The 13,101-nt window shown below is 42.1% G+C and overlaps 1 protein-coding gene across 1 annotated transcript; it reads right to left on the bottom strand.

The window, feature by feature from the left end:
• Positions 1-9,182: 9,182 nt before the first annotated feature.
• Positions 9,183-13,101, bottom strand: LOC133008543 (THAP domain-containing protein 2-like). The gene is made up of 5 exons (XM_061075820.1): positions 13,022-13,101; positions 11,459-11,638; positions 10,428-10,434; positions 9,455-9,710; positions 9,183-9,349 (listed from the first exon to the last, which is right to left on the bottom strand). The coding sequence occupies exons 1-5, from the start codon at positions 13,099-13,101 to the stop codon at positions 9,183-9,185; spliced, it is 690 nt and encodes a 229-aa protein (XP_060931803.1).

Below are 13,101 nucleotides of genomic sequence, written 5' to 3'. Positions count from 1 at the left end.
AATGTTTTTTTTAGCTCGACCTGCATTTGCGCATATTCTCTGTCTAAATAGCTGGAAAACGTCTTCCTGCACATTTGCCCCGAGCTTCCATTTATCACTGGTATTTTGCTTATAAGTTGCCTGAAGGCAACTGACTCAACAGTTGACAGAGGATGCATGTCATCGACAACATACTTAGCAATCAATTTATTCAGCTCTGCCTGGATTATCGGCTGCACTGCAGTCCGTGTAAAGTCTAGCCTTGGTTGTTTGCATGGAGTGGCGCCTTCAGCATCCGTAGGGCTGGGGTCTTTCACTACTAGCTTTGTCGAAGCGTGGTGCTTCATAAGATTTGAATTGCTACTCTTAGATGTGGATAGCTTCTTTGCACCTGCACATCATTTACAACTCACCGCTACATTTTTGTCTTTAATTTCGACGAGCGATAAGTAATGTCCATACTTCCAGGAGAGAAAGCTCATTCTATCCGCACTGTCGGCCATGATGTGGTTTAATGCTCATTGATTGATTTGATTGGTGTATCTGTAACTGGCTGCTAAACCTGATAAGTTATGCAGATTGTTTCATTTATTATTTGGGTTGGGTTTATTTTGTTCTTTATGTTCAAAGTATGTATAATGTTATTTAAGTTAGAAATTTGTTGTCTTTTTAAGCATAGCGACTCACCTTGCGTAAATGCCTGTATCTCTCACGGAGCGGACAGATTTAATAGACACACCAAATCTCTCGCTTCCGGACCGAGCCTGAGACATAAACACCTGCTGTACAGCTGCGTCTTCATGACGGTAACAGCAGGAAACGACAGGACGCCAGCTGTACGGTTTCCCTATCTTACGGACGGTTTATCCTCGTTTAACACCCCTCGCCGAGCGGAATGAGGTACGAAGCTGGTTTTAGTCCCTTTTTTACAGGTAGCGCGGAACGGGAGTCGCTGTCACGTTAACCTGTCAAACTTGTCTCACGCGGTTATTTGTTTGTTTAGCTGATGTTTAGGTGTTTTAACGGTTGTATTTTACTAAATGTTTATGTTTACTTGTTGTCTTGTAGTTTTACGGTGTTTTCTACGGTGCCTCGATGTGATGTTTAAATAAAGAGCCGTGACGCATCAGTTTGAAACTCTCGTCATGCTTTGCCAGCCAGGGGCTGTTACAGTATCATTGCGCCACCACTGTCCTGCGACGTCAGATCAGAAGCAGCTAAAGTAGGCCTATCTTGTCTTCAAGTGTTCATTTTTCACAAAGTACCGCGAGTAACAAACTCATTTAAATTTCAGTAATTGTTACTGCGTTACTTGATTTAAAAAAAGACTTTGTTACATGCTCGTTACCGCTAAAAGTAGTGTAATTACAGTAACGTGTTACCTTATAACGTGTTACTCCCAACACTGGTTGTAACCCATGACATGTACCTTTCCATTAATAGCTAAGCATGGTTAAATCTACACTTCCCTGGCATAGTGCATTATTCCGCCTGCTTCCCCACTGAACTTTTCAATTAGTATGAAAGCGTATGCCGGCTTATATTTTGAGCGTATTTCTTTTAAAAGCATATGAATTATTTAAAACTCAGCGTAAATAAATGACATGAAAATATGAATATAACAAAATTCCATGACTTCTCCAAAACTTTTGGGATTTTATTTTTTTTCAATCACTTTTTCAGGCCTGGAAATAAACTATTACAATTCCATGAATTTTCCAGGTTTTTCATGACCGAAGGAACCCTTTGCAGTGTTTTCCCCTGTCATCATATTAGGGGCGAACCCGCCCCCCCTGGAAGGTGAAGTATTTTTTTTTTAATATAGCACCAGATGTCAACATAAGTCATTTAAGTTTACCTTTCCTATAAAACAGGGCTATAGCTTGCTCCTTTATTAAAAAAAAAACCTTATCTTATCTCACAACGTGATGTCATTTCTGTCTCTACATGGTTTGCTCTCTGTACCAGGCGGAGTTCCATCCCGCTGCTCGCACACACAGGTGAGCAAACTCCCACCAGCGCCCCCCACCCCACCCCACCCCATCCCCCCCAAAAAAAGCTGTAAACCTAGGGGAAACACTGCTGTGCATGCAGTGTTGCCAACTTGTCGCTATATCTGGCGACTTTCCAAACCCTCATGGCGACTTTTTTTGTCAAAAGCTACTAGCGACAAATCTAGCGACTTTCTGGTGTTCTGGAGACTGACGTGAAAGCACGTATCGTTCTGCAGTTCCTGTCCTCAACGAGCAGCGGGTGCTGCCGTAATCCCCTCCGCCGTCCCAGAGCACTCACAAGCGGTCAGTCTCCCAGTAGCTGCAGTCACAGCAGAGAGGAAAGCAGACTGCAAATGAATTGTGCATGCGCAAAGCCGCCGCTGATCCTGCCCTGGTTTACAGACCGAGATGTAAGTGTCAATGTATCTTCACTGTCACTGGAAAACATGAGTCATTGAGTTCAGTCTCATCAATGCAGAGTCCACATCGGGATGCATCTAAGAATCAAGACATTTCCACACCTCTAGATGGTCTATTTCAATGGCAAGATAAAAAAAAAAAAAAGAATCAACAGAAGAATACAAGTTCTGTTTTTTATTTTATTGAGAACTTGTTTTTCAAGTGAATGCAATACGCTTCTGTAGAAGAAAGCTCATTTGTAGTTCTGAACATATTAAAGGTGATTTTTTTCTTACTTTTTGTACGTCCTACAGCGACCATTACAATTATGCAAATTAGGCGATGACGTCATTTAGCGACTTCTAGCGATTTTTAGGACAGCCAATAGCTACTTTCCTTGCTGAGGAGTTGGCAACACTGTGTGCATGTGAACAGACCGACAGATCTTACTCGATGGAGGCTGTGGAGCCGACGATGCTCCGGCTGCTTGCCCCTCCTCCTTGTCCCGGCCGAGCACGTACATCCTTAGTGTGTGTCTCGGGGTCCCCTCCTTGACATTTCTTGTCCTCAGCCAATTCAGGTAGCTGCAGACACGATCACAACCAAAGAAAGCATTAGCGGACATGTCCTCTCACATGCTCACCTGCACAGGCAGTCGCAATACTTACAGATGACATCCCTTGTTGGTCGACTCGTACAAGGCTCTGTAGGTTAGTTTGCCGTGGGCTCCAACCCCCACCAGCGTCTGGTCCTTGCTTCTCACTGAGGACATCCACTTTATCTGCTTGCGTATTTCCGGGAACAGTAGCGAAAATACCTTTAGGGCATCTTTATTGAAAGCCAGAGGCGATGTGGGGGGGCTGGCTTTCCTCTCCTTCTGGTGGGACATCACTACACCACAGGCGTGCCCCATATCGTGGCTGAGCATCCACTTAAATGTCTGACCCTGGTATTTTGGTATTTTGCCCATTCAGCCCAGGTAGCGAAGGGACAGCAGCCAGTCAGAGAGCGAGGATCTAATTTGGACAAGCCAATCAAGTTTGCCAGAATCTGGAGCCGTTCGATTTGCTGAGGGTCATGTAAGACAAGCCAACAGGAGAGATGTGGGCATTACGACAAGAGCAGGACAACCATAGATATAAACACTAGATGACTCGGCCGCGTTGCCGGCCAAAGGAGACGAACGTCACCACATGGCGGCCATCTTGCAGCGGGCAGCTCGCTCACCCATAACATTGTGTTGGTAGTGGTAAATAACCATAACTTACTCAATTTTCAACCGATTTTTAAACAGATTGGTTTGTTATAAACGTCAGAGATGTAGTTACGACACTGCATTGTTATTCATAATTGTTTTGTTCTAAAAAATAGTATTATGTTCTAAAAATAGGTAGAAGATTTCCCTTTACAAATATACATCAAGAAATGCTGCATGTTGAAGTCCCCACCCTTTACAGAGATGTATACTTATGAATAATTATAATTATAACCATGGGTTTTCATATGAAAATAACATTAAACAAAACAGATAGGTGCAATAAATACACACATGCACAAGGTATTTATGTCAAATCAATATATAGGCTACTAAAACTGAAAATACAGGATGGCAACATGAGATATATGTATACTTTTATTATAGGAATATTACTAATATAATAAAATAAATTGAATTATTACATGTTTAGTTTAAACAAGTGCTACATACACTACCCCACAGAGAGACACACACATGCGTACAGAGATAAACACTAGAGATGAGCCGGATACTCGGCTGAAACGAGTATCCGGTACGGATAAAGCACTTTTGCCGATCACGAGTATAATACGAGTAATCGGAGTCATTATCTGTGCTCGGACTGAATGAAAATCCTCACACAGCGTCACAGCGCTCCTCCCGTCACACACGGTTCTGCTCACTCACTCACAGAACAGCTCTCTGTCTCTCAGTCACTCAGGTTCACTGCGCATCCGGACTGTTCCATAGGCTCAGTCAAGGAAGCAGAAATGATTCGTTCATTTCTTCGGGTACAAGTCTTTGGAACATTTTTCACGAGACCTGCATTGGCTCAGTAGAGGAGCGCTGGAGATGCGAGGGACGTTCACTGTCTCCCGGAGAAATTAACACTCTGTGTTTTTAGTATAGAAAAAGTATAGAGAAAGTGATTTAATTATCACGGCAAACAATTACACTGCACTAAACTTTAAATGTTAATGTAAAGTGAAAATAACAAAACCAGTCTGTATGACTTGTGAACGAATATAATTCACGTCTTTCTATACTAAAAACACAGAGTGTTCATTTCTCCGGGAGACAGTGAACGTCCCTCGCATTTCACTCACACACACACTCACGCACACACACACACACACACACACCCCCACACACACACACCTGGTGTGGAAATAAATTTAATAAAAATAAAAAAATCATAAAAAAATTTCAAAGTTAAAAAAGAAAGTTATGTTGAACAAGCCCACTTCCGGGTTAAATCACACCAACTTCCGGGTTAGGCCCCGCCCACTCCGAGTACGGATACGGATAATTCATATGGTTAACAGATACAGATACAGATAATGCTGTACTCGCTCATCCCTAATAAACACACTCATTGCTACAGCTTTCACTATAGAGCCATCATGTAGCACAAGAGCATTGATTTCTGCTGATAGCAAAGTGGTACAATTTAATCACACAACACACAAACACTCTCTCTCACACACTGACTTCATGGATCTTTTTTGTTACTGAGGGAGAGTAAAGCGCTTCAGTCTGACAGACATGTCGGTGGATGTCTGATCAGAAACACAGGCCAGAAGACGAGACTGTTCATATTATCATCATATCAGAGAGTATTACTAATGTAACTTCAGACTAAACTCCAAAAGGTTTCCTGCTGTATGTTAAAAGTCCAGTTCACTCAAATCACAGACATATCTCCCTTCTATCTGTGGTGGTCGAACGCCAGAGCAAACCTTTTTTCAAAAAGACACATGGATGTCAATGCAAACATCGACAGAACTAAACTGATAATCAATAAATCGTTTAAATAGCTGCTTTGAGGTACTATAGTATGAGAATATGCTGCTGTTCTTAGTTTTATTTATACAACCATAACTGGAATTATTTACATCATACATCTTAGCTTGGCCTGATTTATAATCATGAGTACCACCTGACCGGTTCACCAGTTAGCCAACAGCTTTGGTTTCTTTTCTATTTGCATGTGTTTTCTTGAATTGCAGTGTGCTGAGCTCTCTGAGCCACCGTAGTATCTGCTGCTGCCTCCAAAGATCCACATCCCTCAGCCTCCAAGCCGCAAGTTGTTTCAGGCATAACCCCATAACAGTGAATTACATTACATTACATTACTATATATACATATATACATATATACACCCACACAATAACTAACCACCATCTCCATGTGGTTTGGCTGACTGTGCAAACATCAGTCATCTGTGGGGTGACCACAGTGCAGTTGCAAAAAATCAGAGAGAGACGCAGCAAAAATAGGCGGGCGAACAGAGAGACCCACCAGGGTCTTAACATTGGGCTAATGCCCTTTGAAAAGGACTGTTTTATTTAGCTTGTGTCTCATGTTATTGCTCTGTAAGCCCAGTGTAGTAATTTTTGCGATGTGGTGTAGCCTTATCTTAAAGAACAGGGACACAACTAACGTTAGCAGCGTATGGTGGTGGCTGTCTATACCATACTGGGTGCCGCTGATGTGCTCCCCAAGCACAAACACATCCTCTGACCCGATCCTCTTCCGGACAATGTACATACATACAAACAATTCAGACTGTACCAGTGGTGATACATTCTGCAAACAGATAGTCAAACACACAGACATTTTTCTAAATACTCAAAAATGTTTGTGACACTTCGAGGTAATGTATGTGTCTTCAGAAAACATATTTTACCAAAAATGAAAAAAACAACATATGGACCGACCAACTGAAAACGATACAAGAATTTGCTGAAGCTTTGTGTCACTTAGTGTTGCGGCTGGTAAATATAAATTATGAACCCTACCGGATGCTCTGATGGAGTTAAAGAGAAGTTCCAAGTGGTCCTGGCTGAATCTGTAGGTCAAGACATATCGCTGTCCTTCAAGCAGCACAGGAACCATCGACAGCAACGTGTCAATGTTTATGATGTAGCACAGGACAGAGAGGAACCTTCAAAAGCAAATATTGTATTACTATGATGATTCTGCCAAAACAGGACACAAGAAAGCAGGGATGCAAATTAACAGTATAGGGTGAAAATAGTGAATGCTCCCAGAGCAGCACTTCCCAGGGCAGACACAAGTCCCCATTTCAAACAATTCACTTCATTGGCATGGGGCGGGGGGGGGGGGGGGGGGGGGCTAACTAGTTTGCATCCCTGACCTTAAAGTATAATCAGTGTGAGGTTTAGGATCCTTAAAATTACTTTTGGGACACTAAACCTTCTTGAATCTATTCACAACTTAACATGCAGACCATGCAATACCTACCGTTATGACACCGATATCTGGGGAGAAAAAACTGAATACAAGAGAATTGGAACACAGACAAATTTGCAAACACATTGGAGCAAGATAGTATCATATGAATAATATATAATACGTACCACTTTATGAACTTGACTTGACGCAGACAGAAAAGAGCATCTCATGAACTCGATGCAGACAGGAGGACAGAGCATCTGAACTCAATGCAGAAGATAGTAGATAAACAAGAGAACATAGCATCTGTTGAACTTATAAATTGGACTGGAGGGATGCACTGAAACCGGTAGAGTTTTACCTTAGTCAATTTACAAATCATTAAATTATCAACTTGTATATATCTAGCGTAGAATAAAATAAACCCCTATTTTCTAAATCATCAGTCTCATTCTGGTGTCAGTGCATCACTAATTGAACAGTCACTATTTTAAAAGACCTCTTTGTTCTGTAAAGGGGTTTGCCATCCTCCATCTTCAAAGTGAGCAAGTACCCCCTTGCTTTTATCAAGAACTCCCTGGTGCTTGTCCAATTCCTAGAACCAAGGGGGGCTTTGAACCCTCTGGCTCTGGGATTGCGACTGTTCAAGATGTCAAACAGCGTGTCTGTTATCTATAAACAAAGATATATATTAACAGAAAGCACTGAAAATCATCACTATAACTTAGTTATCAGATAACAGGTATCAGATAGTAAACACCCAAGTATGAGGCATAATTTTCTTTCTCTCCATTTCCTCTGTGGCTATGCTTTTTAAAATTAAATTGCTACATTGCTTTAAACCTGTAAATCTGAGACGTGACAATAAGGGTGCTTTTGAGGACAGTATGTGGTAGGTATAAACAGTTTTAACCAAGTTCTTGCATATTGTTGAATTTGAGGAGGGTCATAATTATTTAATCGTTCCTGATTCCAAAACTGAAAAAAAAGAAAAGAAAAAGATAACGGGTTAATCCTGGTGGCATTCACATTTACCAACCCTCGTTTTGGGGGTAGCTGACCAACAGATCAACTACAAAGGGAGGGTGGGTGTTAAAGGGTTAAAGGGGTTAAAGCAATTATCACTCAAATGTTGGTAAGAACAGTAGAATGTTGGGAAATGTTTTTTGTCAATGATGCAAATCCCTAGCTGCATTACCTTAATCAATTCTGAAGTAGATCACAACCTTTGAACTCTGCATAGCCCACGTCTTGCAAGGTGCGGAGCACCACTGCCACAGAGTTACTCAAAGTCTGAGCAGCCAGGGAGACCTTGATTGAGTTTATAAGGAGAAATTAAGAGCACATTAGCCCTACAAGATGCGAAAATCATCAAAAAGTATGAAAACACAATAAAGCCCTAGAGCCCATTTATATTGCGGCCCTCTATACATAAATCATCATGCAAACATACCTTCATCTTCTGATTAGCAAAGTTCACATGCATATCTGTGACTCGGTTGGCAGCATGTAGTCCACTTTTCTTTTGGACTTTGTTCAAGTGAACTATGTACTTCCAATTGATACTGCCAGTTATGCTTCTAATTGGGCTGTATGCCTGCAGAATAATGCACACGTCAACTGTAAAGCACCATAGTCTGCACAATTATGTAAATACAATCAAAATGTATAAAAAGCAGAACAGTCAACCAGAGAAGATAGGAAATAATGAGCATGTACCTGCAACATATTGCGTGTCAGCTTCAGCATGTGGCAAGCGTCCATCATAACAAAAACATTGTCATGGGTTACTGGATGTGGGAAATGGGTCTTCAAGGGCTTACAGGGGTCTGCTTTTAGATCGCACCCAAGTTGGGAGCACATACTGACATTTGATGCATGACCATCCATTGTCATGCACACCACCCTTATCTGACGATGATGCAGCTCTTCTAATGCATGTTCTACTAACACTTTCTGTGATTCTGGTGTGAGGGACTTGGTCAAATAATATGCAATTGGAGCGTTCCAATAACCTTGAAGCCCAACCACCATAAACACAAGAGCCTCGGAAGCTATGTCAGTCTCATTCAATCGATCCCCCATGTCCACATAACCAAACATTGTTTGTGTCTGAGGATCATGTTGAACGTGTTTTTTGATGGACATGGCATCCAGCATCAGAGTGACACATCCATATTTGACCTCATCTTCCTGACGCCGTCTTTCCAGCATGTCTAACATCATTTTATTGAGACCAGGTCTGGCATCAAGAGAGCTCAGCCACCTTGCAAAATTAAAAAGTAGACATTTAACCACGTAGCCATTTAACCACTAACCCAAGCATCCCTGTATTGTCTGTAGTGCTTAATGTAATTCAGTGTAAAATTAGACATCACGAAGAATAGTTTTGTAATGAACTTGGATGTGGCAGGTGAATATGCAGAGTATCTCTCAGGTAGTGATATGCCTTTGGACCATGCAGATGGAGCGTTAGGGCAAAATCTCTTTGGGCCTTGGTGTACTCTACGCCCTGCCTCGACAGGAGATGAACCGGATGATCTGAAATTAAATTAGCAACAGTGATTCAGTAGGTCTCCTTTTAATAGTAACTAGGAAGCCAACAAAGAACATAAAATACACAAAATATTTGTTTTATTATTTTACCTGAGTAGCATTCAAGCTTGTCTTTCAGCTCTTCGTTGATGAGATTTTTCTCCTTCAGTTTCTCCAGAAGAGCCTGCATGTTGTTTTTGGCCCTATTTTCTCTCCTAAAGGCATTAGTCTTCTCCCGCTGCAGTTTCCTCACTCTCGCTGAGGCTTCTTCAAGTTTGGCCTTTATAGCCTTAGGGGAAGCAGGCCATGCATAGAAGTGGTCAGTGGCCTGCCGCTTGCGCTCCAATCTCCTCTCTCCAGTGGCTCCCTGTTGTTTTGGCAAAATATACAAATATATAAATTATAGTAATACGGAAATGAATAACTTACTTTTTCAACAATTCAATCTTCACTTTTCAATTCTGTGAGCCTAAATACATTTTTAGGTTCTCAAATTCTCCAACAGAAAACACAACAGCATACTTTTAAGAAATTTGTATAGGCTCCTCCACTTATAAGGCAAAAATATGTTTTGTGGCTCTGGACAAAAATGTAAAGGTTGCCTACCCCTGGGTGTAGTTTCAATGTTCACGTATGTTTATTCATTCCAGTGTATGAGTAACAGGGAAAGTGAGATAGCCAGTGGTTTTCAAACTTTTTACAATGAGTACCACCTCAAATAATATTGGGCTCTTAGACTACTAACACCATCATAGACCTTTCTGGGTACCACCAAGATAAAGGATTGAATATAACAAGCCATATGATGCTATCATCAGTTTGTGACATTCCACAGGCAAATACTCACAGCATCAGGCATCAAGTCCATTGGCAGGTTGTCATCGGCACTTCTAGAAGTGGTTGTGGTTCTTGTTGCTACCGACTAAAATAAACAGTAAAGAAGTTTTGAATGTCTAAAATGTGCTGTAATAAACAACACATTATATAACTTGCAGAAACAAAAAACTAAAATGTGACATTTAATCACATATTTATATTGATACATCAATCTTATACACCTTAAATTATTGTTGGTCAATGATACACATACCCTTTGAAGATGAACAGGGGTCTCATTTATAAAAGAGTGCGTAGGATTCATACTAAAAGTGTATGTACGTACAAAAGCCGGAAATGGCGTACGCAAAAGATAATTCCGATTTATAAAACCGTGCGCACGTACACCTGAACGCAATGTTCGCTTTATAAATCACAGTCCACCTGGAAACGTTCGTACGTGGATCTGCCTCCAAATTCGCCCTCCACACGCCCACTTTCCACCATAAATGGTCAATGCAAAGCACGGCGTGAATATTAAATGATGCTGCTGACCAATGGGTTTCCACCGTGAGTCCTGACGGAGTCACCACATCAAGCGATGTGAAGAGGAAGTGAAACTTTCTGACACTGACATCGAGGTGTCTGTTAGTGAGGTGGAGGTGAAGAGCGACGTTATGGGACAGCAGTGATGTCACTAATAAAGAAAATACACTGATACTCCGAGCAGATCCCCGCACCGGTGTCACGGCAGTATTTATTTATTTATAGCATCGGACCGATTCGCTCACATCAGTGGATCCTCACCTCCTCTGGGATATTATTTGGAAAGTTTCTTTATTTCTTATAAGTAATCTCCAGTGCGCTCTGTGACTCAGTCCCGTTCACTGCAGCGATCTGATGATACACGCACAGTGTTAGAAAATATTATTAAAACCTATTAATGACTTGGCTCCGTAACTCGGCTGTTAAATCGAATCTGAACCTAATTTGCGTAAAGTTGTTTTAAATTTTTTTCATTAAAAGGCTTGTGTGGAGCAGATACGTTGCGTGCGAAAAACTGTTGGTTTTAATGTAAATTATGAATTGGATCAATAATCTGCTGCAGTTCACCACCTCACGTCTGTGTCACCGTTTTCCCGTCTCCCCAAAACGCTCATAAGCATGGGTCTAAGTTTGCGTAGAAATACGCACATTTTCCCGTCAAGTTTGTTTTTATAAATCCCAACGTTGGCGTGAGAAGTGGCGTACGCACGTTTCAGGCCCGTTTAGTGCGTACGCAACGGTTATAAATGAGGCCCCTGGAAAGTTAAAATGGTTGGCACAGCGCCATCTCTAAGCCGGACAGTCTGCCCCGTCCTGTCAAAGTCCTCACTCCTGAAGTGCTCACTGCAGAGCGTTGTACGGTCAGAGGCAGCAAAACGGTCTCCTCTTAGGGCAACCTCCCACATCCTCCTCCTCTCTCCGGTTTTGGGAAACCTTTAAAAAGTGAGAAATGTACCCAGATATATAAATTATTGTCAACATTTTCAATCCGTATTTCCATTTACATTAAGGGTAAGGACACAAATACACACCTAAATTATCATATTTTTGGAGTAATTGTATGTATGCATGCATTTATGTACATTAAGAATAAGATAACCACACTAAAAACAATAAAAAGGTGTCAAAAAGAAACATTCAGTGATTGTGTAAACAAATATATTCTAAAAAGCCTTGTGTCTAGCCTGGGTGCCAGACGAACTTAGCCCCGCCCACAACATTTGAGTTCGGGAAGTTCGGTCTGGCATTGCTCCGTTGGGGAGAAACTATGATCGAACCGAAGCGGGTCGATCCAATCAAATTGTCAGGGCGGGCTTTATACGATGATGGACAGATGATCTACAGTGACGTAATCAACCACGTCACCAAAGAGCGCTGCCTGCCGCTGGAGAGCTGAGATGTGTCGATGCTGCCGTCGAGTCTGTTTCAGCAGACATCGACAGCGCATTCATTTTGAAAGAGGAACAGAGGAACGCGATGAAGGCATTTGTAGATCGAAAAGAGGTTTTTGCTGTCCTCATACGGGATTCGGAAAAAGTTTAATTTATCAGCTGGCCCGATGCTGGGCCACACAAGCAGTCATATAAATAAAAAGAGAGTGTGGGGGGGCGCTACGCTCCTCAGCACATATGAGACAAAAAAGACACATGTTGGGACGCTGTTGCAGTTAATGTTGGAGCAACAAGGAAGTGTATGCTTGAAAAAAACGATGAACTGCCGTTTTGGCTCCTCGCTGTTCTCCTGCAGAGCCATGACAGCGGAGCTCTGGAAGCGCAGCTGGCGGATCAGCAGCTCCGTAGATTTCTGGTAGCGACGGATCTCTCTCAGAGCCTCGCTACCGGCCGGTCCCGGGCCGGTCGCGTTGAGGCTTCTTAACGCCGCAGGTGGCCGGGGCTCTCACGAGCAGCCCTGGTCTCCAGCTGCTTCCTGGGGGCTTTGCCTCCGGTGGATATACGAGCGGCATTTGCAGCATTTCCATTGATTTATTTAGAGAGTGAATAAACTCGTGAAACAGACAACTGACAACTATGCGTCGCTTGACATACGTCACATACTACGTTGCTCTGATTGGTTGTAGGTCTATCCAATTGAGCGAAGAGACATTTTGTTTCCTGGTTCGGTTGAAACACACCCCATAATCACAGCCCAATGGAGCAGTATCAGACTCATATTCTGACTAGAATTATGAGTCTGACAACGTCAGGCTACCTTGTGTCAACAACAATCTAGCAATACTATTATATCATAGCCCCGCTGTTCCTGTACATACTTCCACTCAGTATCTAAAAAATAAATCATAATATTGTAATATCCTACTGGTGAAAGGTGATCCCACGGGTTCTCGTTTCGAGAGAACGGGTATTGGAGCATCCGTAGGCTGCACAAAAGGATGGCAT

The sequence above is a fragment of the Limanda limanda genome, chromosome 1 (assembly GCF_963576545.1).
Source record: "Limanda limanda chromosome 1, fLimLim1.1, whole genome shotgun sequence".
In the NCBI taxonomy this organism is placed as follows: Eukaryota; Metazoa; Chordata; class Actinopteri; order Pleuronectiformes; family Pleuronectidae; genus Limanda; species Limanda limanda.
The sequence above is the reverse complement of the archived record's forward strand: the minus strand, read 5'-3'. Positions and strand labels throughout refer to the sequence as shown.